The sequence below is a fragment of the Hippocampus zosterae genome, chromosome 16 (genome assembly GCF_025434085.1).
Source record: "Hippocampus zosterae strain Florida chromosome 16, ASM2543408v3, whole genome shotgun sequence".
In the NCBI taxonomy this organism is placed as follows: domain Eukaryota; kingdom Metazoa; phylum Chordata; class Actinopteri; order Syngnathiformes; family Syngnathidae; genus Hippocampus; species Hippocampus zosterae.
In genome coordinates, this window is record NC_067466.1 from 16,243,868 (window position 1) to 16,268,781 (window position 24,914).

General features: G+C 46.7%; 5 protein-coding genes and 1 non-coding gene across 7 annotated transcripts; 2 read left to right on the forward strand and 4 right to left on the reverse strand.

Annotated features, from left to right (window-relative positions):
- Positions 1-1,225: 1,225 nt before the first annotated feature.
- LOC127587972 (39S ribosomal protein L22, mitochondrial-like) lies at positions 1,226-3,551 on the reverse strand. The gene is made up of 7 exons (XM_052046455.1): positions 3,505-3,551; positions 3,384-3,426; positions 2,864-3,002; positions 2,725-2,790; positions 2,511-2,588; positions 2,363-2,432; positions 1,226-1,510 (listed from the first exon to the last, which is right to left on the reverse strand). The coding sequence occupies exons 1-7, from the start codon at positions 3,527-3,529 to the stop codon at positions 1,302-1,304; spliced, it is 630 nt and encodes a 209-aa protein (XP_051902415.1). The 5' UTR covers positions 3,530-3,551; the 3' UTR covers positions 1,226-1,301.
- Positions 3,552-3,757: 206 nt separating this feature from the next.
- Positions 3,758-13,429, forward strand: LOC127587870 (gem-associated protein 5-like). 2 transcript variants are annotated; one of them, XM_052046338.1, is made up of 27 exons: positions 3,758-4,021; positions 4,475-4,629; positions 4,692-4,873; positions 5,270-5,427; positions 5,513-5,611; positions 6,000-6,132; positions 6,199-6,364; positions 6,716-6,928; positions 7,254-7,339; positions 7,418-7,500; positions 8,171-8,307; positions 8,421-8,494; positions 8,565-8,746; positions 8,828-8,967; positions 9,148-9,319; positions 9,401-9,595; positions 9,663-9,710; positions 9,846-9,992; positions 10,091-10,174; positions 10,269-10,406; positions 10,502-10,649; positions 10,713-10,832; positions 10,974-11,184; positions 11,790-12,035; positions 12,117-12,616; positions 12,747-12,834; positions 13,216-13,429. In XM_052046338.1, the coding sequence occupies exons 1-27, from the start codon at positions 3,880-3,882 to the stop codon at positions 13,369-13,371; spliced, it is 4,203 nt and encodes a 1,400-aa protein (XP_051902298.1). In that variant the 5' UTR covers positions 3,758-3,879; the 3' UTR covers positions 13,372-13,429. The 2 variants fall into 2 exon arrangements, with proteins under 2 accessions (XP_051902298.1, XP_051902299.1); XM_052046339.1 differs by having other exon boundaries at positions 3,759-4,021; positions 9,846-9,980.
- A 56-nt stretch (positions 13,430-13,485) lies between these two features.
- Positions 13,486-16,374, reverse strand: LOC127587872 (CCR4-NOT transcription complex subunit 8-like). Its single transcript, XM_052046341.1, has 7 exons — positions 16,228-16,374; positions 15,199-15,388; positions 14,899-15,092; positions 14,557-14,718; positions 14,315-14,459; positions 14,080-14,190; positions 13,486-13,999 (listed from the first exon to the last, which is right to left on the reverse strand). Exons 2-7 carry the CDS (start codon positions 15,313-15,315, stop codon positions 13,871-13,873), a joined length of 858 nt encoding a protein of 285 aa, XP_051902301.1. The 5' UTR covers positions 15,316-15,388; positions 16,228-16,374; the 3' UTR covers positions 13,486-13,870.
- Positions 16,375-16,499: 125 nt separating this feature from the next.
- On the reverse strand, positions 16,500-20,743 carry LOC127587871 (protein FAM114A2-like). The gene is made up of 13 exons (XM_052046340.1): positions 20,490-20,743; positions 19,508-19,695; positions 18,997-19,099; positions 18,736-18,926; positions 18,525-18,659; positions 18,303-18,461; positions 18,097-18,220; positions 17,883-17,968; positions 17,612-17,698; positions 17,382-17,509; positions 17,071-17,143; positions 16,934-16,987; positions 16,500-16,861 (listed from the first exon to the last, which is right to left on the reverse strand). Exons 2-13 carry the CDS (start codon positions 19,673-19,675, stop codon positions 16,760-16,762), a joined length of 1,410 nt encoding a protein of 469 aa, XP_051902300.1. The 5' UTR covers positions 19,676-19,695; positions 20,490-20,743; the 3' UTR covers positions 16,500-16,759.
- A 418-nt stretch (positions 20,744-21,161) lies between these two features.
- Positions 21,162-22,769, forward strand: LOC127587974 (microfibrillar-associated protein 3-like). Its single transcript, XM_052046456.1, has 3 exons — positions 21,162-21,377; positions 21,783-22,001; positions 22,157-22,769. Exons 2-3 carry the CDS (start codon positions 21,794-21,796, stop codon positions 22,720-22,722), a joined length of 774 nt encoding a protein of 257 aa, XP_051902416.1. The 5' UTR covers positions 21,162-21,377; positions 21,783-21,793; the 3' UTR covers positions 22,723-22,769.
- A 1,167-nt stretch (positions 22,770-23,936) lies between these two features.
- On the reverse strand, positions 23,937-24,008 carry trnae-uuc (transfer RNA glutamic acid (anticodon UUC)). Its single transcript has one exon. It is a non-coding gene; the product is annotated as a tRNA-Glu (tRNA).
- Between the last annotated feature and the right edge of the window lie 906 nt (positions 24,009-24,914).

Sequence of the window (24,914 nt, forward strand, 5' to 3'; positions counted from 1 at the left end):
CTGACAGGAGACGAGGAGCAACATGCTTCCTGGGGGTGTTGCAGAGAAGCTTGTCTGTGCTCAATAATTCATATCGGTGTGCGTGTGTGTGTGCGTGTTCTCATGAAAACCACAGTGGACTGGCATAAATGTTTCACCAGCAAGTGCAGCAAGTTCTGTCAAAGGGCATTAAAAAAAAAGTTTGTGTGTCCCTGTAATATTTAACCATGACGGTAACAGCCGGATAAGTCAACCACATTGCAGTCATGCATTTTCCTGAAATATAATATCTACTCACCGCACCACGAGTAGCTATCCGGCACACTCTGCAGCCGAGTCAATAAAATGCACTGCACAGGGAAATACGGGTCATATTTGCAGCCATGTAAAAAAAATATATAAATACACACCTAACTTTAAGAAACTTCCCAAATTGTCACCCAAAACCCCTCGTACGCTTATAACGAGCTTCAAATTGTGTGTTTTCATTTCATTTTAGCGATATAAAAACGCCCCAATACTTACACGCTGAACGGGAAAGTAGATGGGAGTCGAGTCAATAAAAGCCACCATGTGAGCAACTTTTGGTTCACATCCATTTACGTCGCAACTGAAATATCAAACGTCTAAAAGGTGACATTTTAAAACCGAACATCTCACTTGAATAAACTTCTGCCTGCCAAATTAAACAATCTGCCTCAGCCGAGTCTCAAACATCAAGCGTGACCGTGAAAGTACTAATTAACATTCCGTCTAATGGCGGCTGCGTGTGCTTGCACTCCGAGAGGCGAATCATCAAGGGCAGCAGCAGCCTAGTGAATTTTGAGAAGGACTTTATTTGTTTTGTTTTTTTGCACCCCTTATTGAAAGAAACGAGCCTGGCCCGAGACGGCTGGCGCTCGCTCGATGAAACTGCAGCCAGACGGATGGTATTGAATGTGAATGTGTTAGCTCCCAGCTAACGGGTGCAGCGCTAATACACCTGATGGTGATGCGAAAAGAAAGTTTGGAGAGTAAAGCTATGCTATTAAAACAGTGATGTTTGATGTATTGTTTATGTTAGCATATACATAGTAACGTTTTCTCTCTTTTTTTTCGTTTTTAAGGGCGATAAATCAGGACTGTTTTCTTGAATTTCTATCATCTCAATATCACACACGTTCACGTTTGGGGGTGGGTAGGGATCGTATCGGCTCCAAAAAAACGAGGTTCACTGTACTGTACACAAAACGAGAAGTGCTAAGAGTGTCTCTTCAGGCATTTATTGACAAAAAAAACAAACAAATATATTGCCGCACTCACACTCATGATGGCCGTTTGCGCTACAGACTGTGTATGATGGTCCTCCTCTTAAGGCTCTCCACGTACTCGTTGGCCTGGTCTAGGCTTGTCTTCTGCTCGATGGTGGGCGGCGGGCCCTCCACCAGTTTGACAAAATAGTGGCAGTAGACTTTGTCCATGATGCCAAACATGCCTCTGCCGTGGTAGCGGATGCGCTTCAGGTACATGCCTTTACCCGTGTAAGACTCGGCTGCGGCGCGGCCGCCACGAGCAAAGCGAGGAAAAGAGAATGGAGACGAAGAGGAACATTAAGCTCATGTCATGGTACAGAGTCGTAAATTAACGATCCGTTGCGGGCTTGTAAACGTTAAAAACTAACTTAATGATGGCTAAAATGGAAATATGAAAAGAAGGGTGGAGAAAAAAAAAGTACTGTATAGTCGTCGGTGATGTTACAATGCCCTCTAGGGCACTGGAATGGAACTGCAATGTTGGAGTGCCAAGAGTTATGACGTAATAATATAAAAATGAAGTATACATTTTTTATTCTGACAATTTTAATCTGACAATCTGACACTTTTGGTTTATTGTCATAAAAAATTGTCGTTTTCTTTAAAAAAATATTGTAACACGATATTTTTCTCTGACTGCGGGTTCGTTGTTAATTTACTTGTCATTTTATGATTTTACTCTTGCAAAAAAAAATCTCAAACTTATGTGTTTTTTTTTAATACTGCTTTATTTTGTGTGCTTTTTTTGGGGACGGGGGTGATTATTCTTGTAAAAATCTGATTCCGTTTACACATTTGTGCGTCAGCTATGTTCTTCTAAAACATTCTTGTACCGGAAGTTTTACCAAATATTTCTAATTGTATTGTTGTTTTGGCATATTTTTGTAACAATAGTTATTTTCTGATGAAATTGTATCCTTATTCTTGTAATAAAAAAAATCTTTGCCATGTTAAATTATAACTTCATTTATATAATCAGACCTCGTAATATGACTTCACTGAACAGTATTGCTTAATAAGTACAGTTCTAATTCTGTGCCAATTCCTATGTCCTAATCGTATATCCATGTTTCCAAAGTGGATTCACTCACCCACATACAAATTGGACTTGTACTCTACGTTGTGATTCTTCACCGCCATCTCCTGAGCTTCCAAAAGAACCTGGAAGGTAACAATCAGAATTTCAATGATGATTCGGACGTTTGAATGAACAGATTGAGTTTAGATTTAGAAACAAACTTCTCTCATGATCTTGGCCCCTTTTTTGTCGTTGAACTGCAACTGCGCCACAGCCTCGTCGATGCTCATCCCCCTAATCTGTTATGAAAAACAATAAAGGACCGTTTACACACCCCTGTTCAAATGCCAGGATTACCGTAAGTAATATGAAGACACGGAAACCATGATGAATCAATTTGATCAATTTTCCCACTCACAAAATGTTATAGCTCACCATTTTAGCCAGGTACCACATCTTGTCTTTGCTGTACTTGATCTGTCTCCTAGAATGATGAATCTCCTGTGTATGAAAGGGGGACATCACGCTTCATATTTGACATTTACAACACAACTTCAAGGGGGAAAGGACATACTGCTGGTCTGCGGGGCTCGCCAGGCAGCTGAGGCGGATAAACGATCTTGTTCTTCCTCTCCCAGTGTTTTTGTTCTCTTGTAGTGCTGGTGTGGAGGCAAGACATCTGTTGAGGACCGGCGGCGGCTACTGTCGCTAACCTGGAAACACGAATATAAAGAGGGGCTAAAATGAATATCGCTGAGGTCAGGTAAAATGACTTCAGTGCATCAATCCATCCATTTTCTATTGTGCTTTTACCGCTTGACTGTGATTACAGAGATAGATAGATAGATAGATAGATAGATAGATAGATAGATAGATAGATAGATAGATAGATAGATAGATAGATAGATAGATAGATAGATAGATAGATAGATAGATAGATAGATAGATAGATAGATAGATAGATAGATAGATAGATAGATAGATACGTGTGCTACTTGAATAATATCTAAGATAGGGGGTTCAGAATTGATTATCATAGTAACAATGTCGATTCGTCCTTCTGAGAGGCTGTGCATACAGTCATCGCTCCATACCTCGGATAAAAAAGTCCAAACATACTCCTTAGTGACGCAATACCTGTAATTAAAATACAAAAATCTAATATTAAAAAAATGTATAGGCATTGTAAATAATCAAATGTCGTCTGTTCCTTACCGCATCCTGTCATGGTTGCGGCCATTTTGGCTCCCCGTCAACGAATTACTTTACGGCAAAGGTTTGTTTTACATGTGTTGTACCATTAATTGAATTTAAAATATCCCAAAACACACACTTTGATATCAGTTGGAGTTAAAATAAACAGATTTTTAAAAATCTTTGAATTCAAACAAAACTTTTGTAAAACGTATGTGTCGTACTTGGGCTCACCCAACTTCCGTCGCAGCGGGCTTTTACGACACCGTGGTGACATACGGTCGTTGCCGTGACGCTCCACCGGTCTGTGGGAAACATGTGAGAGTTGCTTATTCTGTTTTACTTTCCAACAGTCTTTTTTTATATTCGGGAACCATTTAGACATTTACTATCATCATGCACGAACGGTTCCTTCCCGCCTCTCCCAATTGGTACTGTTCCCGCTGCTGTGACATCAACAGCGGCGGCTTACTCGGCGTTGGAGCCAAAAGCTTCATCTATTTGATTGATGTGTCAGCATCTACCTGCAGTCCTCAAGGTGAGTGGGGGTCACGTAAAAAAGAATAATATTCTACTACAAAATCGATTCCGAGTGTGCCGTAAAGTGTCGTTTTGACTATCGTGTGGCCATTTTCGCAAAAAAGTGGCAAACTGCGTAGATTTCTGAGCACCATGGAATGTTACCCACCACCATGCCCCTACTCATATTTACGTCTACCCCCCTCATCCATTAATCATACTTTTTTCCAATTGATGAAATATTTAACAATAGATACAGGTTTGCTTCCAATAAAAAGCAAACACGTCCAAACAAATGCATGTATCTAAAAAAAACCCTCTTATGTGGTTGCTTGTATCACGAGGCACCACTTTAATGTGACTTTATTCTGGTAATAATTTGATTCGGTTGCTATTGTGGCTTGACCCTGTGGTTCAAAACTTCATTTGAGTCTCTATAAAGATGCTCTCTAAAAAAAACTCTCTATTTCAGGTGTTCTCGTGGGCCACAGAGGCTTGGTGTCGGGCGTTTCCTTCTGCCAGGATGCGACGCAGAGTCACATCTGTGCGAGCTCGTCCGGCGACGGCGTCGTCATTTTTTGGGACACTAACACTCGAACTCTCTTACGGGAGCATGCGACTCATCAGGTCAGTTCTGTCGCTCCAGGTCTGATCGTAGTTCCAGAAAATGAGCGCCATTTCCTCCTCAGAGCGCCGTCTCGGCCTTGCACTGGTCCCCGCTGGACAAGAACCTGGTGGTGTCGGGTGACGAGAAAGGAATCGTGGCTTGTCACTGGTACAACACGGGAGACACGGCCAGCTTCTTCCCCGAAGCCAGAAGCATCGTCTGCCTCACCTGCTCCCCGCACAACTGGAGCACTGTGGCGGTCGGGTAAGACCAGGACACGAACGCTCAACTCAACTTTATTTGGAGAGTACTTAAATGAATAACCGTAGCTGAAACAAAGTGTTGGACGGAAACAAAATGGAACATAAAGATTAAATGATACAATTATAAGAACTATAGTAATAGTATTGAGACTATTTCATCTAGCTCGCTAAATTAAGTAAATAGCAAACGAGCTATTTATTGTATTTCCTATATTAAGCACTTATCAGTTTTTTTTTTTTATTTTAAATCATAAAATATTTTATTCACCCAGGATGTTCCAATGTATTTTTTAATCCACAGAATAATACACTTTGTGACTATTGGGTTACCTGATGACCACGATTCCTCACTTGTGTGTCTCTCGCCTTATTGATTGCACTTCATTCTCTCGCGCAGGTACAAAGACGGCCTGATTTTGCTGATCGACGTGAGCAAGAAGGGCGAGGTGACGCGTCGGCTGCGCGGCCACGACGATGACATCCACTCTCTGGCGTGGTCGCCGCTTGCCGGCGAGGATACCCTCAACTGGAGAGCGGAGGCTGGCGACGATAATGGTCACTTCGGGGGGAGTCACTGTGGGATCGCCTCGTTTTTAATTCCAAATTTTCCTCTAAATCTATAGTCTTGTGCGTGTTCCAGCTTTGAACGCGGTCAGTGCGGGAGAGGAGAAGGGCTGCTACCTGGCGTCGGGAAGCAAAGACCAGACGGTGAGGATCTGGAGCGCGTCCACGGGAAAAGGTGAGATGTACGCCGTCACAAAGTGTCCAAACGGCAGAAATAAAACAAACAACACAAACTATTTAACATAAGGCGGTTGAAACAAAAAGAAGACTACAAGACCAAAAAAAAAAACTAATACAGGTACAGTCTTCAGCTGAATTTGAAGCCAAAGAATGAAAAGCTGTTTACCAAAAATTAATAAAGAATTGGTAAATTGTGTTTTTATAAATTAAAAAAATATATATATATACATTTGCACATTTTCTATATAGCTTTTAGATGTACCTTTCACATTTTTGTATTTGTTTGATGCTAACTTAACCACACCATGATTGCGTTGAATAGAGAATCTAAACTCCAAAAGGAATTTTTTTACTGTTCAAATTCTGCGCCTCATCCCACGCAGGCGTGACCACCTTGAAGCTGCCCTACCTGAAGAGACGAGGCTCCGCAGTCGACCCGACGCTCAAAGAAAGACTCTGGCTCAACATCCACTGGCCCAAATCCCGACCCACGCAGCTCGTTTCCAGCTGCTTCAGGTCCGAGCGTCCGCGTGCCCCGCGTCTCCCGCAGCCCCGACGGTTAACACGCGTGCTTGTGTGCAGCGGCGAACTGCTGATGTGGGACCTGGCCCGGACGGGCAAGCAGAAGTGGATCCTGTTTGGCTCGTCGTTCGAGGGCCAGAACCACAGCAGGATCGTGTTCAACACCGCCGGCTTCACGCTGCCCGACGGCCGCCAGCTGCTCGTCAGCACGTCCTTAGACAGAGAGGTGGGCCTCCGTTCAGTTTACGCCCCATTTTCATGAACTATAGAAAGCGGTGTCAGGAAAAGCCGACTAGAGCATCAGAACTTTATTTCGGGGGAATCACGTCTTACCAAGGTCAGCTAGCTTATTGCTAACAGATAATGGGAAAAGTTATAGACGGGCTAACAAAACTGTCCTTCATCATTTATTTTTACAAATTTTGTTTGAACACAAACTAATCTTCATACCCCTTTTTCTTCCTCCTTTTTTTAATTGATTTATTTTTTCATACAAAAAAATGTCAAGTTTTCTTTTTCCTGATTAAATGTAAAATTTCGTTTTCAACTCCTCTTGTCATTTTTCCGGGCTGTAAAGGTGAAATGTTGGGACCTGTCCGAGCTGGAGTGCCTGTGGACGCTGCCCACGCTGGGCGGCTTTGTGTACAGCCTCAGCTTCTCGCCCGTGGCCACCGGCTGCCTGGCGCTGGGCGTGGGCGACAGCATGATCCGGGTGTGGAACACGCTGTCCGCCCAGAACCGCTACGAAGCCCGCTGCTTCTGGCAGGGCGTCAAGTCCAAAGTCACAGCGGTAAGAAGACACGTTTTCCTCGCGGATGGCATCGGGATTAGTTCAAGCGAATATTTTCATTGATTTCATTTGGAAATGATCATTATTGACTGACGAGGATTTTTTTAAAATTGATGTAGATTCTGGTGATTTGGCAAACGATCAAATCAAAAAATATATATTTTTCACTGTACTTTGTCTTTTTATTATTTGTTCAACTTTACAACAAAGAGAAAATTTGGCAAAATACATATTAAAACACATATTCGTGATTTAATATTCTGATTTTCAAAGCCTATCCTACATTATGTCGTCATTTCGGGGGGGGGGGGGGGGGGGTTTGCAGCTGGCTTGGCATCCAAAACGAGAGGGAACCTTGTCGTTTGGAACAGAAGACGGCAAAGTGGGAATCTACGAAGTCTTCTCCAGCAAGTAAGAAAAAAAACAAACTCGTCTTATTCAACAGGTTTCCATCATCCGCTTGTTGGTAACTTTGTGGTCTCCTCGCAGACCGCCTCAGATTTCGAGCACCTACCACAAAAAGACGGTGTACTCGCTGGCCTGGGGACCGCCGCTCCCTCCGATGTCATTTGGTAAAAGCGTATTTGCCACTTTGACCCGTCAGCATTACAACAATGAAGCTAGTCAGCAGACATGAAGAAAAAAAAAAAAACCGCAAAAATCGTCACCCGGCTCTCTCTCTCTAGCCTCATAATTGACTGTGTAACTGAACGAGCCCAGTTCATTTAAGCAACTGCGGGCAGATGGCGTTTTAATGAGTCCATTCGTCAAACCCTGACTCACGGGCCCTGATTGTTGCCATGCCGACCATCTGCCAATCGGCTTTAATGGGCTGAAATGAAGTTAACGTCAGCCCATGTCATTTGTCTTACTAAGGGTGTTCGTTTTTTGTTTTTTTTTTACTACATTCAAACACCTGTATGCTGAGTGGCCGCTACAAGGCATCTGCTCTTCCGATCACATTTAAACTTGCGCTGCCGATGGAGGGATCACTCTGCAAGGCCCGTCAACTAGTTACGCGAGTGACTTGACTTTGGCATTTGAAACCAAATAATAAAATCTCAAAAAGAAACTTTAAAATGTGTGGGGAGCCAGTCAAGGGATGCCAGGGTAGGAGTTATGTGCTCCCTCTTACGAGTACTGAGCTGCAGCATTATGGACCCACTGGAGACGCTTAAAGGAGGATGTCAAGTCATGGCGGCGCGTGTTTCCCCGCTGAGGTCGTGTGCGTGTGACCCGCAGGCGCGGCGGAGGGCAAGGCGTCTCACAGCCTGTACAGCTGCGCCGGCGAGGGTGTCATCCTTCAGCACGACCCCACCAAGCTGAGCGGCGACGCATGCGACATTGACAAACTCATCCGGCAGACAAATAACATCAAGGTGGGAAGGGGGGGGGCAAAGTGCTGCTGTTCAACCTTTTTGACATTTTGTAATATTCCGTCTATTATGATATGTTGTGACGGAGCAAACGGTGACTTGTGTTTTGCGAACAGCACAAGCTTTCTCCTCACACCGACCTCAGCTGGAAGCCGGACGGCAAAGTCGTGGCTATCGGCAACGAGGACGGGTAACGAAAACCCGGCTGCGCGCTCCATCTGCTGGCGACCCGTCGTCCGATCCCCCTCGTCTTCCCGCAGGTGCATCGACGTCTACCAGGCTCCGTCGCTGAAGCTGCTGTGCAGCATCCAGCAGCACCACAAGGTCATCAACGTGCTACGATGGCACCCTGAACACAACGTGCCCGCGGAGCTGCACGGCCTGCTGGCCTCGGGCTCCTGCAATGCCATCATCTACGTCCACGACCTGCGGCAGGTCGTAGGTACCGTAAAATAATCGAAATTACTCTCTTGGTGGGGATGTTCAAGGAATGTCGGGGGCAAATGTATGTTGTCGCATGCAGAGAAGCCTCCGGAGAGCCCGTTGGTGTTGACGGAGCCGTATCGCAGATTGTGCGGCCACACGGCCAAAATCACCGGCCTGGCTTGGAGTCCGCATCACAGCGGCAGGCTGGCCAGCGTCTCGTACGACGGAACCGCCCAGGTCAGTGTCGGCCAGCCCCAGCCCTAAGATGGCTGACTGTAACGCACTTGACTTTGGAGTCGGCCAATCCTCCATTCAGCGTCCCCAGTTGCTCCAGAATGCTGCCGCTCGCCCCTTGACTTGTACTCGAGAGAGAGAGAGAGAGCACTTATTTTTGTTCTGAAATTGCGTGTCATTCAGGTGTGGGATGTGCAGCAGGAAGCGGCGCTCTCCAACTACCGCGGCCACGTGGGCTCCCTGCTGAGCGTCGACTGGTCCCCCGTGGATCCGGACGTCCTCTGGACCGGAGGGAAGGACTTCACCGTGCAAGAGTGGAGAGTCTCCAAGCAGGAGTTCACCAAGCCGCCCAAAGGTGTGACGCTCCACCCGTTTGGACACCCTTGCGCCTTTAAACCGCCAAAGCTGAAGATCCGCATCTTCTTCGTCCTCTCAGGTAAGAAGATGGTGGACCTGAAGGAGAAGGCCAAGCAGAAGAAGAAGAGCAAAAAGCCATCGGAAGCGGTGTGTCCGCCAGTCAACGGCGAGCACGTGACCGAGGCGGCGGCGGCGGCCAGTAATGGACATGAAGCCTCGGATGAAGCCGAACAGGAAGAGGTCCGCTCTGCCAGCAGTCCTGTGCCTGCGCCAGGTGAAAAGGGAACCTTCTCGCCTTGCGTTGTTCCAACCTTAAAGCTAACATTCATCATCCACCTTAGCGACGCAACGGAAAAGCGCAACTGGAGGCAAGAGCAAAGACCAACAAGGTCAGTTTCCACAACGCGCGTGTGTGTGGGAGGGGGGGGGGGTCACGTGTGCGTGGGTTTTTCATGGTAGCGCTTGTGTCACGAATGTGTCTAAAATCTAGTTCACATGTAACTTGTGTGTGTGTGTGTGTGTAGTGTTTGCAGACTCAAGCGCTCTGAAGAAGAAGAAGTTTCGCTCCATCCTTCCCCTCAGCACGTCCATGGACCATCGGCCCAAAGAGGATCTGCTGCAGGATTGTCTCACCCTGGCCTCCATGACGCACGACACGAGTGCGTGTGCATGTGCGTGTGCGAGTGTGTGTGTGTGTGTGTGGAGACGGTGAAAAGTTGTCATGTATGTATATGGCGGTGTTGACTGTTTTCTTGCTTTGGCACGTCAGCGCCTCCGGCAGGCCAGGGCGAGCACCTCCACCTTGGCCTTTTCTCCGACAGAGCCGCCCTGCGCCGGATGTTCCAAGCGGAAGGTGCCTTTGATTTTCACTTCTTTGCTCATCGAGACCCCCCCCCCCCCCAAAAAAAAAAGACATTGAGAGTTTTTGTTGTTGTCGTTTTTCTTAGAAGAGGCTCACGTGGAGAGCGGCCACGTCGAGTCGGCCGTCTACCTGCGGCTGTGGAGCGGCGACCTGGAGGGGGCGCTGCGACTGGCGGCGGACAGAGGAGAGCTGAGTGACCACCTCATCGCCGTGGCTCCTATGGGTGAGTGCTTTGGGCGTCGTCGTGTGAAACGTCGCCATTACAAGGCAGCGGGGTAACTTTTTTTTTTGGGCGGGGGGGCGGCGTGGGTTTTGCAGCGGGCTACGCGGTGTGGCGCGATGCCGTGGAGCGCTACGTCAAGCAGCTGTGTCTGCAGGAGCAGCACGTGAAGGCGGCCGCTCACCTTCTGTCCATCAATCAAGTGTACCAGGCCGTCCAGTTGTTACACTCGCACAAGCTCTACAGGTACCGTGTTGAGATTCCTCACGTCAGGGGCGACGGTTTTTTATTCTCTATTTGTTGTCCTAGAGAGGCGATCGCTCTGGCCAAAGCGCGGCTGCCGGATGAAGATCCCGTCCTGAAGGAACTCTACGGCAGCTGGGCCCTCGTTTTGGAAAAAGACGGACATTTCTCCGCAGCCGCCAAATGGTGACTTGGCTCAAACGCTAATTGCTATTTAGAAAGTTTTATGTCGTGGCCGACATGCAGAGTAGCAAGATGCCGCCTGTGGCATAATTATGGCCCAAGTCGTGTCCCCCCCCCCTCTACCATCCTAATTTCATCTCTCAGTTACATTGCGGCGGGTGCCAGCTTCGACGCCGCCAAAGTGATTGCCCGGAAGAACGACGCGACCTCACTGAGGACGGCGGCGCTGTTGGCCAGCGTGGCGGGCGAGGTCGCTCTGGCCCAGTCGCTGGCGCTGCGTTGCGCCAAAGATTCGGCGGCGGCGCGGGATTGGGTCGCCGCGCAAGAGGTCCTCGCCTCCCACAAGGGCCTCCTGGTCAGTGCTGACACTTTTTTTTCTTTTTTTTTTAATCTTTAGAATGTCATTGCCAAAACTGGGCTTTGAAAAACTAGAACCAATAAAATGAGGCATAGGTTAGTTACTACTATAAAAATATGTGAACAAATATTGGATGAACTTTATTGTCAAATGTACTGTATGTATTTCTTTTAACTGTACCATATACTGTAAATCGCAAATGCTTATTATGCCTTATCTAAACAGAAAATAGCCGTACAATCAGAAAAACTATTTAAAAATTTTAAGAACTGCCGTATAAGAGAACAGAAGACAAATGTGTTAATTTTTTTTAAATATTAAATGATTAACAGAAAAAAAATCATTTTAAAAGAGCCCATCAGGTTAATTTGAAGGAAAAAATATATAAAATTAAGTTTAAAAAATTATTTATGATTTTTACTCGCTAATACATTATGAACAATTAATAGACTAATAATTAATTGCACGAATTACAACATTAAATTGTGTAATTCATAATAGTAAATGAAACAAATAAGAACATTTGATTGTATAAAAATACAAATCACTTCTGTTTCTTTAAACGTTACAAAGTCATTCAATTCATGAAAAATCCTGCGCAGGTTCACAGGCTTCACCTCAGCGTGGCTGAGCTGCTGTGCGCCTCCCTCGCCGACGTCCTCCCCGAAATGCGCGGCACTGGGCACGCATGGCCGGCCGAGGGCAGCATCCTGGAGCGGGCGCGCAATGTCTGGACGCGACACTTTGGCGTCAACTCGGAAGGCGACAGCGAAGACCTCCGCGCTCTGCTTGTGGAACTCCAGAACATGGAGGGCCCAGCGCTAACCGCTAGCCTCCCACTCACGCAGGTTGTACGCCCGCCACCCAGAAGCCAAGTTTGACCCGTTTCGCTGATATGATGTCTCAATGAGCTGCTCGTTTTTCGTTAGGTGCTGTTGGGTTTGTCCCGTCACGTGGCCAGTGGGATCCTATCGTGGTTACTCGACAAGGACGGTGGCACGCTGGCGAAGGAGCTGTGGCTGGCGGCAGCATGGCTCCGGGAGGCCGCCGACTTTCAGGTCTCGGGTGCCCTCTTTCTAATTCTGGCGGCTGCCTTGACAGAGGTCCATCGCGACGTGGGTGAAGAAGCCCGAGCCGAGGGCGACACCTTACGGGCGTGGGCCACCTACCACCGTCTGTACGAGTTGTGGTGGCGATGCGCGGCTGATGATGTCATCAGCAACGGGCTCCATGCCGAAGGATGCCCGGAAGAAACCAAGACGTCCAGTGAGCTGGACTTTGATGCATCTTTGCTGCTGTCCGACGCTCACGCCGCGTGGCAGGCCGAGCGGCGGGCGATGGAGGAGGTGCAGCAGCGCCTGGCCGCCATGGTGGCGCAGCACGGACGCAACATGGCCGCCAACGGGGAGCAACCTGCCGGGGCTGAACAGTGAGTGCTTGGGATCCTCGGTAAAATACTATTCTAAAAATAACCGTAGGCCCACGACGCTGCACCTTTTGTGAGCTTTGTGGCCATTTTGTAGCCATCTTGTAACTGTGTGGTTTTCTGTTCTGTTCAGGTCTGAAGAAGAGGAGACTTTTCTCTCCTTGAGCGCAAAGATGGCAAAACACCAAACGCAGCTGGCTGACATTCCTGAAACCATCAAGGTACTAACATGGGATGAGTGTAACAAAATGACAAAATATTCGAGCAGTACAATAGGTGATCCATGTCAGAGCCAAACCCCCAATGGCCATATTTGGTCCAATCCCCCCCCCCCCCCCCCCCCACACACAAATCGATACTATTGGGTAGGAGTAAATGGAACAGTCCTAAAATGGTTACGATTCTATTCGGAGGAGTTATTTTTGTGAGTTTGTGACCATCGGCAGTTTGGAATCAGGTTGAATGGCCATGAGGTATGGGGTCCCTCAAGGGTCAGTTCTTGGACCCCCTTTGCTCAGCCTGTACCCTGGGATGAGTGTAATCATTGGATTTCTCAGCTCATTCCTGTTTTAAATAATCGGCATCCTCCTCCTTGGCTCTAGTTGTGTCCTCGTCCCGATGTGGCAGAGTGTTGCCTGGTCCTCCTCCACCTCGGCGCCTCCATTTCCGAATCCCTGCAGAGGGACGCCAAAGACCTGCTGCGGAAACACGGAACATGCCCGATGCTATGCAAGGCCTCCCGGCGATTCTTGAGCTAAGTCGTGGACCCAATTTACTGTACAGCCATTTTGTTGAATTAAAAACAAAAAGTTAGAACGTATGTCAAAGCTTCCTTTTTGCACACACTAAACAAAAAAAGAAGGGAGCGTACGTTGAAAATACAAAACAATTTAATGTACAACAATTTAAAACAAGTCAGAACTTAAAAACAACGGTAACATCTTCACGCCGACAGTAGTTTGGCCCGGACAAAAAACGGACGCATGCGTTTAAAACGTTCTCTCTTGACATATGGAGAAAATTTCTAAAACATTTTTATTTTTCTTTCAAAAAAAAAAAAAGATACATTAGAAATTTACAATGGGTGGAGGGCCCTACCGGCGTTCACTTTAAAACCGAGTGAGCGCAGCTTGGTAAGAAAAACCGCCGCTGGTGTTGTGGTCCCAACGCTCGCCAATGACAACAAGCGAACCCATGACAAACAAAAATGGATTTAAAAGGTTCTTAAAACAAGTGCAACGAGGGCAAGGCCGCCAGTCAGTGCTTGTTGTTGCTCTCCTCCTGGCCCGAGCTGGCGATGCCATTCTGGGGTTGCGTGGAGCCCGAACCCAGGCCGTACAAGCGACCGCAATACTTGGCGTCGTCGATGTTGTCCTCGAAGAACAGCTGGCGGGGAAAGCGAAAGACGCGCCGGTCAGCGGTGTGAGCGACCTCGACGCTCCCTTGCGCGGAAGAGCGCGTGCTACCTCTTTCATCCTGAAGAAGGCCATGCCGGTGAGCAGCGAGTCAGAACCCGCCTGATGCTGCCGCCCGATGCGCTTCAGCTCCAGCTGGTCCGCCACTTCCTGTAAGCCGCCCTGAGTGATGAAAACACAAAAGGCACTGATGGAGGTACAGCACCTTTTTGTTTGGGTCGGTCTAAAATGTCCTCCCTTCATTTCGGCTGATCTGAAATCCTGTTGTTGTGTTTGTTGGTGGTACCTTGAGGTTCTTGCAGCTCTTCATCAGATATTTGACGTCGTAGATAGCGGGGAAGAAGAGGTTGAGGATCTGGAAGAAGTCGTGCTCCTCCTCGGGCAGCCTGGCATCCGTCAGCAGCTTCACAAGGTAGCCAAAGTCGTAGCCGCTGGAGGGGGATGGGGGGGGGGTTGGACGACGGCGACGTTTGTTTTGTCATGACGACCGCCGGCGGTAGAATAAAAGGGGGGGCGGCCGGCACCCACCTGTGGAACGAGAGCCACTTGACGTTGTCGCACAGCACCAGGCCTGACGTCATGAGCAGCTCGGCGAAGTAGAGCGTGTCGATGCCTTCCTCCTCGTGTTTCTTGAACTGAAGGCCTGAGTTCTGCAGGAGGTCGATCGAGTCTTGAGAGTACATGTCTTCTCTGGAGCGAGAGAGAGATTTTTAATTTTCCACACCGCGTGTACAAGTTAAAGGTTTTAACTAGAACACCCTGTTAACTGTGTCAAAAGTTTGAAAGACTGAGAAACCAAGAGAAAAATAAGGAGCGAGAGAGGGAGAAAAGGCAAGCGTGAGAAATTGGAAGGCGGACGTGCATGCGTACGTGAGGTTGAACTTGAAGTTGAACTGCCAGGTGGTGGTGCCGTGCGGGTAGTCGCCGTCCTGATTCATGAATGTGAGGCCCAGCTGGATGATCTTGAGCAAGTCCACGTTGCAGCGCAGCAGCTGGTACTGGTAGTCCACCGTGCTGCGGAACTCGCCGATTGGCCGCACCACCACGCCGGGGAATTCAGTGTCCTTGCCATTCAAAAAAAGTCAATTTAGAAGCGCTCGTATTTATCCTTTTGACGATGTGACCGACGATGACCTTAAACACTTTGTCGGGGTGGGTGTAATCAGTTACCATTGCGATGTAGTTGTAGCTTTGGATGATCTGTCGGATTTTCTTCATCTCGTTGTCCACGTTGCTGGCCCAGACCTCGCAGATGATCTGGCTGGCATCCGTGAGTGCGGCCGGCATGTTGGCGGCGGCTCACGAGACCTTTCGACGATCCCCACCTACAGGTCTGCAGCGCTCTTGGGTTGCAGCTGTTCTGGGAGGAGGGGGCAAATAATATCTGACAATGGGGAAAACCTGCATTCAGGATGAAACTTTTTTAAAAGGTGTATGGGAATTGCACTTTTTGCCAACAACTCAGGCTAAACTTAGCTCCTCTCCCAAATACAAAGCTTGACTCTCCAGTCAAGATACTTCAACGTGCTTCCTGAGATTCCAATTAGTGCTTTGGCACCACTTCGTGACATAATAGGAAACACCAGATAAATGCATTTTGTCTAAATGAAGCTCCTCAACTCATTTCAGCGTTTGTCAATATTAAACTTCATCACATATTTGGAAACAGTTTATTTTCTAGGCAGTAAATTTAAATAAAATGTGCAAAACATTCCTTTCATATAGGTTCAAAATAGGTCATTTCAAAATAAACGCTGACATAAAATTAGAAATAAATGTAAATAGTATGCCTCCAGTTATTTTAGCTTCTAATATTCGTGATTTGATTGGTTTATTTTTTTACTAAGCTTCGCGGGTTGCATGCTGGGTATGGCGAGGAGTTGTTTACAAGAACCGATTCGGAGAGCTAGGATGTTGCTTTCACTTGTCGGAACTTAAAAACAACACAGCAGTAATTCCGCCCCTTTCAGCAATCGTGTGAGCATAAATACTGAGAGTGTCGTGACTTCATAACGGGATAAGTAACGACACCGAAAGTTTAGCACCCAAGCTAATGTTGACTAGCCAACGGCGTGAACGTCGCCGGTCGCTCAACTGCTACGTTTTTGTTTCGTAGACGAAAACGAAGACGCCTGCAACCGTATCAACACCAATAGAATTATGTCGCCGAAATGAAAAAAATTCGAAAGTAGTTTGTACCTCAGAATTTCGTCCACGGAGCCGAGCTAGCAAGTGCCGCACCGGGCTTCTTAGTCGTTTCCGCCAACGACTCTGATTGGTTCTTTCTTTGTGGTGCCAACGACTTCCGGTTCATGTGATTGTCGCCACCTGTCGCCCGGAGGGTGATTGGTAGGAAAATCCTTTTTTCGGGGGTGGGGGGGGGGGGGCGGTGATATTCACAGTATTCATTCATTTATATATTTGTGCGTGTGTGCGTGATATTTCAGTTCAGCAGTGGAATGAAAACACACTTATAACTATAAAATGTTTTATTTTAAAGCACTTCATCTGTTTGTTCTACTGCTCTGCACGTGACCTGACCACAAGACTTCATAGCTGACCACCTGAGCTTTGAGAAGGATTTTTTTTTGGGGGGGGGGGGGGGTCAGAACTTGAACTGATGCTACTTGCAAAGCAGCAGTGGTTAATAGTTCAATAGTGGCTAGTTTGACGGATACAAAACATATCGTTAAAACGAGTTGAAACTGAGGAAGAAGGGAGGAAAAAAAAATCAGTGGTTGGGTGGGTTGGCTCTCCTCTGGATGTGGCAGATCTCCAGGATGGGCATCAGGAGTTGGAAGGCGTCCTGAATGTACGACGCACTGTTGGACGCCTATGTGAGGGGCAAGAGAGTTTAGTGCTGAAGTGCCACTCATCCTGGGCTCTTAAGACTCAAGACACAAACCTCTAAAAAGACTCCCGTTATAAGTGGGTTGAGCACTTCTCCCTTCTCGTTTGACTGAAAAAAAAAGGGATACCAGATAAATCCCTGAATCTTTTCCTGTTTGTTTTTTTTTCTCCACGATTCATGTTTCTACGCACCCCAGCCGCAGTTAGACAGCTGGTGAACTTCTTGGAAAGCAGCGAGACTTCTTTACACAGGACAACCGTCAGCCTGAGGATGCAAAAGGAAGGAAGGTGAGACTTGTCGTCAAACTTGTCAAGCGTGTCGATTTTTGTCTGAACTTGTCATTTCCGATGTGTCAATAAGATATTGTTGACATCGATTAAAAGAACAAAATCAGAATTGGATTTTGCTTGTACCGTTCCCCCCCAAAAATTGCCTCCAACAGGCTGAAACCGTCATAAACTCCCAACAAGGCCTTCAGGTTTTGAAACTTCCAGCGTCTTACTGCGACAAGATGTCCACCTCCGGGACATCTCCGTTGGACAGCAGTAGGCCCTCGCCCAGCTTGTGGAAAAGCTCGATGGAGCGCGCCGTCAGCTCGGCAAGACTCCTGATGGCGGCAGCGTTCACCTCCTGGGGAAGACAAAATGGTATTTCTTTTAATTTTTTTACACCAATGATGCAGCTGCATCCTTTGAACAGATAGCGGCGCTGTTTCACCAAATGCGTCCATACCTCCACTGTGAACTGGCCCCTCTCTTCCTCGTCGTCCTCTGCCCGTTTGCTGAAGTCCACGATCACGTCGCAGGCGTCTTTGCAAGCCTGCTCGGCGGTCACATTCACGCAAAGCGGGTTTTTGACATTTACGTCATATCCTAGCCGTGTGCCGATTCGTCTTACTTGCGAGGACCGAGAGCGTACGAGTAAGAGGACCTTTCTCAAGGATTTGGGATAACTTGTTCAAACGGATTTCCATACGCTTCGCATATCATGGAATTATGGGCACCTTGCTAAGTTTTTCGGCGGTGGTGGAAACACGGAGACCCTCCAGGGCTTGGCCGAGCTCCGCCTCAAACTCGGAGCCATCCTGGTCTGGAATTACACACAGGAAGTAGTGGAAGTGAGGACCACCGGACAGGAAATGGAACTTTAACTCGGGAGGCGTTTCTGGAATTGACGTGGTTTTTGGAAAGAGAACAGCTCGTGTCGGCCTTTGATACCTTTTTTCTCGTCCACGTCTTCGTCGTCAAACTCCATCACGGAGAAGGCGGCCTTGATGAGCCCCAGCTCATCTCTCAGCTTGCTCAGCTCGTCTCCCGACAGGGTCGTCAGCACCGACTTCACCTGTCCAATAAGAAAATAATAATCAAAATGACGGCAAATAAACTGGCCAAAATCCTCGCCTCGCTCTCTCTTCCATCCCGACCTTTGACTCGCTTTCCCGAGAAAGCATCTCCAGAGCCTCAAGGTGAGCCAGGCCCTGGTACTGGTCAAAGAGGACCCCGTAGTGAGCCACCGGCTTCTTCTCAGAGTCCGAAGACTCCTCCGTTTGGAGCTCCTCTCGCTCCTTGGCCTCCCTCAACACCTGAGCCAAAAGACGCAAGCGTCAGTTCTTGGTGCTCCCGCCGCCCAACTGGCTGAAGTTCACCTGAGAGAGGGTGGAAGTCCCGATCATCAGGCCTTTGGTCTTCTTGAAACCGGGGTCGCCTTCCGCAATCGCGTCCATCGTCTTCTTCCCGATGAACTCGAGAGCGTCCAGGCCGCCGCTGATCACCGTCTTCCCCTGCAGGCACGTCGGATGCAACGGCGCCACCTGGCGGCATGCCTCGGAACTGTGCGGTCGCCCCGTCGGGACTTACCGTGTTCTGAACAACGCTGGTGAGCGACGTGAGCATCCCCATGGCGCCGGCCGGCCGTTCCACCTCACCCGCTTCCGGCCGCTGCCGCTCCCCCGCCTTCTCGTCGTCTGCCGCTTCAACCGACAGCTCGGCGGGACTCGGGATGCCCAGCGAGGTCTCGGCCTTCTCGATGACTTGGGTCAGCCCCTGGCCTGAGGGGCGAACGGCGTGATGATGTCATAGCGTGAGGACGTCGGTAGGGCAGCTGGATTGTGTACTCACCCACAGTGGCCACGGTGGCGGTGGCAGTGGACAGGATGGATTTGCCCCAGTCGCCCCAGAAACCCCAACCCCCCTGCATAACTGTAACCTGACTCGGGGGCACCTCAAAAAAAAAAAAAAAAAGGAGCAACGTAATCAATAATTGCAAACAAAGTCCAAAAACCGCAAGTGGAAAAAGAAGTTCATACTTTTTTTTCAGGTTTTTTTTATACAAAAAAATGAAATGATTCAGGAATACAATTATTTTTTAAATAATAATAATTTCAGTTTTTTTTCTGTTTTTTTTGTTTTATACAAAAAAATGAAATGATTCAGGAATACAATTATTTTTTTAATAATAATAATTTAATTTTTTTTTCTTTTTTTTAGGGGGGGTGAATAAACATCACCGGTGAATGATTGTTCTATCGTTTATGAACAAAGCATGAAGCTTTTTTGACTTTTCATGGACAATTTTGATTGATCTTACTGTGTGAACAAAGTCATTCGTTTTCTGTGTCTGACAGCTTACCTTTGCCGGCTCCTCGTCCATTTTGGGTTTCTCCGGCCGTCGGGATTGGGGCTCCGCCCTCCTCCGGGCTTTCCTGGTGGGCGCCACGTCGGGAGAGGTCGGCGGGGAGCTGTCCATGGGCGTCTCGGCGGCCTGAACCTCGGGTGCGCTGGATTCGTTGTCCGACATGGTCGACTCTTAGCGCATGCCTGCCGGGAAAAGACATGGCGTCTGTCAAGCTGACTTGGACTTTCCAAGAGACGGTACCTTCCTCGATCCTTGCTACAGTCCTTCCTTCCTGCTTTTTATAGTACCCTCTTTTCTCTCTGTTCCATCCATTGTTTCTTCCTTCTTCATAAATACTTTCCTTCTTTCCATCCATACATCCTTTCTCCCATTCAGTGCCATCCATTTTAACATCCTGCCGTCATCTTTGCTCGATCCCATCCTTGTTTCATACCATCCTTGGACCCTTCCTTCCCAAGTACCCTCCCATCTTTGCTTCTCAACTTTGATCACACTTGCCCTGCCTCTTGTCTTTACATCAGTCAGTCTAGAAAGTTTGGGCCCATCCGACATATTTCACGCTAAACACTTATTATCTTGCTATATTTGATCTCAACCCAAATCAGAATTCGTGTTTATTTACAAGTATCTGTCTTATTGCGGGCGTAAGGCTAATTCTGTTTATGTGCAATTGCATTTCTTGGACATTTATTTTATCATTTATTTATTATCTATGAGTTACGTGGAGGTACAAAGTTCAAAAGTCCCCGAAAACGATTAATTGTGGATGTTTTAAAACGAGTCAGCCAAGCGAATTAGTAAAACTGCTGTTTTGTTGACAATATTTAATGACATTGCTCGGTAGTTTTGGCCAGAGATACTATTGCGTTGCTTTTAGCAAACTAGCGGTTGTGTAAGAAACCGAATTTGGTCGCTTTTCATGCGCTTCGATTACATTTTAAAGGTTTTAGGAGACACCGCTTTGTAAACAGCTCACCACGTCTCTTCCTCTCCAGCTGGCAGTGTGGAAGCTAGCAGTTACGCTAGCCTCCGTGCAACGTTTCCCGATCAAAAACAACAAAAATACATGTGTCCACAATACGAGGTTATAGTTCGACAGAAGTCTTGTATTTCAGAGCGGATCAAATGCCTATATATTCTGAATATTGTCTTCTGATCTTCCAGATGGTTAGCCACGTCACAAATGTGTCTTTTCTTCCTACGAATTGGTAACAAAAGAAGATCCGATTGATTGTTTCAAAATAAAATGATGGCAAGGTCTGTCGAGGCTAAGGGAAAACGTTAGATCTGCCGCCATTAAGTACAAAGAATATGTTACTGTAAAGTATAATATTTATCTACAAACAAAAATATAGCTACTATTTAATGTTTACTTTTAAGGAGAAAAAAGGAGATACCTGACAACGCACTCGCATCGGCTACCTAAATACGAAGCGAAAAAAACAATTTCCGGTCGTTGTCACGAAATTGCTTAGTCTAGTTCACATCAACGTATGTGTAATTCAAGTAAATGTGTTGTATGGTTTTATACTAGATCTTATCATTGTTATAATTTTAAAAAGGTTCAAATAAAACTACAATGTATACACTTTGAATAAAAAACGGCGAAGTTTGTCCACGCCTTTACCTGACAACAAGCCACGCCTACTCAGTCAATACAAAACTATTTTCTTCCTTAACACGGAAGTACATGACACGACCGAATCGAACTTTTTCTACTTTTAATGCAGTTTTAATGTGAACAAGATGACTTAAGGGTGAAAGACCAATCTTTTTTACACATTTCCACTCCTATTAAGCGTCTAAAATTGGAAGTAGTTTGTGTCGGCGGAGGATTTTAATTTTGCAGTCTGCTTGAGCACAAGTAAGCCCTTATTTACGAACACGTCTTTAACTGTGTGAGAGCGTCTGTTTGTTTTTTTGTTTTTTACTGTACAGTGGAACCTCCATTTCTCCAAATTATAGATTTCTAACCATTATTCCACGTGGAGACGGCATCTCGCGAGACCTTAGCTCAGTGTTAATTGTATTTACTATTTTTATCATGATTATTTTTATGTGTGTGTCTGCGCGCGCTTCAGATGTCAAATGAAATAAATTGTACCACAGTGATGCAAAAGTATTTCTAGCTCTACATTTCACATCTGTCTTTAAATGTGAGAAATTGTTCTTGAGTTCAGAGGAATTGTTCTTGGAGCTTACACTGCACGTGTAACCACAACGGGTGATAACAAGGAGTGTGAAAATGTCACCTGACCTGTTTCTGCAGGTCTTGTCGACATGCCAACGACGAAAAACATGCCCATGCTGCTGCTCCTCTGCACCTGCGTGGTAGATGGCGCCCAGAACCGCTCGGAGGAGGAGACCGCATCCGCCGGCGTCGTGCTCAAGGAAGGAACAGACGCCTTGATCGAGTGCAACGTGACGGGGGTCCACGATGATGTCAGATGGTACGGCCCCGACGGACGTCAGCTGGTCGAGGAACCAGGTAGGAGGAAATGAAGAAATTAATTTAACATCACAAGCGTCTCCATTGTTTCAGTAGGAAGTGACTCGTTTCTTGCAGGTCCACTCAAAAACTTTTGGGGAAATTGCTTATCAAGGAAAAAGGGCAACATTACACTCGTCGTTTTCTACTCGCAGGCGGGAAGTGTCTTATCGAGGAAAAGGGGCGACTCAACATCAGCGGTGTCTCCTTCGAGGACCGCGGGCGCTACATGTGCGTAACCGACGGCGGCAACTATAGCGTGACCGTCCGCGTGGCCTATACCCACAGCGGCCTGGGCGTCTACTTCGTGGGCGTTTGTCTCGCCGCCTTCTCTGTCACCATGGTCCTCAATGTGACCCTGCTGGGCATGGTCCGAAGCCACCTGAAGAAGACCGAGCGGGCCATCAACGAGTTCTTCCGCACCGAGGGCGCCGAGAAGGTCCAGAAGGCGCTGGAGATCGCCCGTCACATTCCCATCATCACCTCGGCCAAGACACAGGAACTGGCCAAGGTCACCCAGTACAGAACCAAGGAGTTTGCGCGGCACATGGAGGAGCTGGCCCGCAGCATCCCCTTGCCGCCACTATTAAGCAACTGCCGCGCCGCCGCCGCGGGCGCCGGCGAGCCCCCGGAGAGCGAGAGGGGAGCGGCCGGGTTGATGGCAGGGAAAGAGCGAGGAAGTCAGGTAGCAGACGTGGAGGTGTCCGTTCACTCGCCATGACGGACGGTGAAGACTGGATTGAAAATATATGACCTTTTTCTAAAGTACTGTCCCCCCCAAAATAACAACTTTTCCCTAATAATAAATAAAGAGCTGCCACTAATTATTATTTTTAGAATATAGTTCTTTTGATTAGTTGAATACAATTGGATTTTGCATTAACGTGTATTATGAAACCATCCCCTCCATTACGGTTTATTTAACAATTGTTGTTTATTTTGTGTGTGTGTGTGTGTGTGTGTAGGTCTGAAAAATGTTTTGAAATTGGAATTAGAATTTGACGTTTATTTGGTCTTCCAAAGGAGAAACTGACGCCCCCCCAAAAAAACAATTCAAGCTGCTCATTTTTTCTCATTGTATGATATTAACACAATCTATAGCAGATGGGTCGATGGATAAAATCCAACAAATAAATAGAATCCCTGAAAATCGTGTTTGAATAATCAAATAAACATCAGATATTCACTGACGTAGAAAAAATGTTTTTTTTTTTTTAAATTTCAGCGATTGTTGTGAAAATAATCGACCACCGAGGGGAGCTGTGCCGTTTTGTATCGAAAAATGCAGCTCCTCGAGTTCGCATATGGCTGCAATTCACATTCACTCCACTGTGCACTTCAGATGGTAATTGACCTTGCAAAATGCCATCCGGGGTCCAAGTATATATTTAAAGAGACTTTTGTCAGTGGATTACTAGCACTGAGCACAGCACCCCTGGATGATCTCCTGCTGTTCTTTTGAGTGAGTTGTAAAAGTGAAACCATTCACTGCCCTGTAAAAGTATTCTCACATTTCCCGTTGTGTCATTAGGCGTCATTTGTGTTTTGGTAAAAGACGTCGTAGAATTTGACCAGACTTTTACGGGCTACATGCCTTTTTGCGGCTTTTGTTTATTTATGTATTTGGTTAGTTATTTATTTAGCACAATATCGAATAAGTTGTCAGGCAGGAGTCACCGACGATACGCTTGTTAGCACCAGGTCACCCCAAGGACCACATGAGTAGCTGATCTATAAATAGCTCACCGATGAATTTCTAGGAATGTTGATGTTTAAAATGACAATATTGATCGAGAAAAAATGAGGAATGTCAATTGTTACTTCCCCGTTTCTAATTACGGTAGCCTTGTGCATTTATCGTCCATACGCAAGAGGTCGCTCTGACTTTCGAGAAGGATGAGGACTACTGTTGCTTTGTTGGCACCAAAATGGGAGTTCCCATACCGGGAGTCGAACCCGGGCCGCCTGGGTGAAAACCAGGAATCCTAACCGCTAGACCATATGGGAGCTATGTACGATGCCAAAATTATTCCATTATATTCTAACTAGTACCGATGACATTTCGGATAAAGAAAAAGAAATGAAAAATAAACATTTATAGACACATAAACGTATCACACTAAATCAATTTATGTCGACACGGTATTGAGAAGCATACAAAGTGGTGACTTGTCTTTCGCTTCCCTTGTTGGCTGACATGAGTTGGCACAAAGCATCATGGGGTATGTGGGCAAATGAATGGGCTGGCCAACAGGTCTTCACCATTCTCTTTTTCTCAGACTGTCGATGTATTTTCACAATTGGTAGTATTTTTTAGTATGACAGTAAATAATGTGACTATGAGCAACCTTTGCCGTTTCGTGTTACTGCTGCAGTACGAACGAAATATTTCAAGGTGACTCATTTGAAGTGCGAAGCTAACCGAGCTAGCCTGTGAAGGAAAACGGCCATGTTAACGGCTGTAGATTCGTCGTAAAATGTGGCTGGACGAGGAAAGGCAAAGAAAGAAAACAACGGTAAATTAAATAATTTTGTTAGGGTACTCTCATATGTTAAAAGTGTTCTTTTTCGCACTCCCCTCTAAAAAAATGACGTGCCTTGTCCCGGCTATTCCAGGTGTATTTTCAATTGTTGTTAACGAATTGTTAATAGCTCGAAAAATCCAATTACAAAAAAAAGTCAAAGCGAGGTCTCGGCCTCGAAGCATTACAGGGATGACTTTCCCACATGGACTAATGCTGCTGCAAAGTACTTCCGTCCATTCTGAAGTTAAAAGCCTACCCTGGCTCTTGAGCAGCCCCCACCAAAATCGCAATAACCTTGGTCCTCCGTGTTGACTTACTCCCCCCCAAATAAATAGATAAATAAATAAAAAAAAGAAAATCCATCCTCCTTTCCCAGACCTGTCGTCTC

Bases quoted from the DNA above. Each gene is read 5' to 3' on its own strand.
- LOC127587872 (XM_052046341.1), bottom strand. From the start codon at position 15,315: ATGCCGGCCGCACTCACGGATGCCAGCCAGATCATCTGCGAGGTCTGG. The intron at 15,093-15,198 runs GTAACTGATTAC...TTGAATGGCAAG, and splicing joins GCTACAACTACATCGCAATG to GACACTGAATTCCCCGGCGT. The intron at 14,000-14,079 runs GTAGCACGCGCT...TTTCCCCGCCAG, and splicing joins CCTTCTTCAGGATGAAAGAG to CTGTTCTTCGAGGACAACAT.
- LOC127587871 (XM_052046340.1), bottom strand. From the start codon at position 19,675: ATGTCGGACAACGAATCCAGCGCACCCGAGGTTCAGGCCGCCGAGACG. The intron at 17,144-17,381 runs GTAAGACGCTGG...TTGCATCCTCAG, and splicing joins GAGGTGGACATCTTGTCGCA to GCTGACGGTTGTCCTGTGTA. The intron at 16,988-17,070 runs GTGCGTAGAAAC...TTTTTTTTTCAG, and splicing joins GCTGTCTAACTGCGGCTGGG to TCAAACGAGAAGGGAGAAGT.
- LOC127587972 (XM_052046455.1), bottom strand. From the start codon at position 3,529: ATGGCCGCAACCATGACAGGATGCG. The intron at 3,427-3,504 runs GTAAGGAACAGA...TTTTAATTACAG, and splicing joins CGCAACCATGACAGGATGCG to GTATTGCGTCACTAAGGAGT. The intron at 1,511-2,362 runs GTGAGTGAATCC...GCCGCGCCGCAG, and splicing joins CAAGTCCAATTTGTATGTGG to CCGAGTCTTACACGGGTAAA.
- LOC127587870 (XM_052046338.1), top strand. From the start codon at position 3,880: ATGCACGAACGGTTCCTTCCCGCCTCTCCCAATTGGTACTGTTCCCGC. The intron at 5,428-5,512 runs GTCACTTCGGGG...TGCGTGTTCCAG, and splicing joins GGAGGCTGGCGACGATAATG to CTTTGAACGCGGTCAGTGCG. The intron at 9,711-9,845 runs GTCAGTTTCCAC...GTGTGTGTGTAG, and splicing joins CAAGAGCAAAGACCAACAAG to TGTTTGCAGACTCAAGCGCT.
- LOC127587974 (XM_052046456.1), top strand. From the start codon at position 21,794: ATGCCAACGACGAAAAACATGCCCATGCTGCTGCTCCTCTGCACCTGC. The intron at 22,002-22,156 runs GTAGGAGGAAAT...TTCTACTCGCAG, and splicing joins TCAGCTGGTCGAGGAACCAG to GCGGGAAGTGTCTTATCGAG.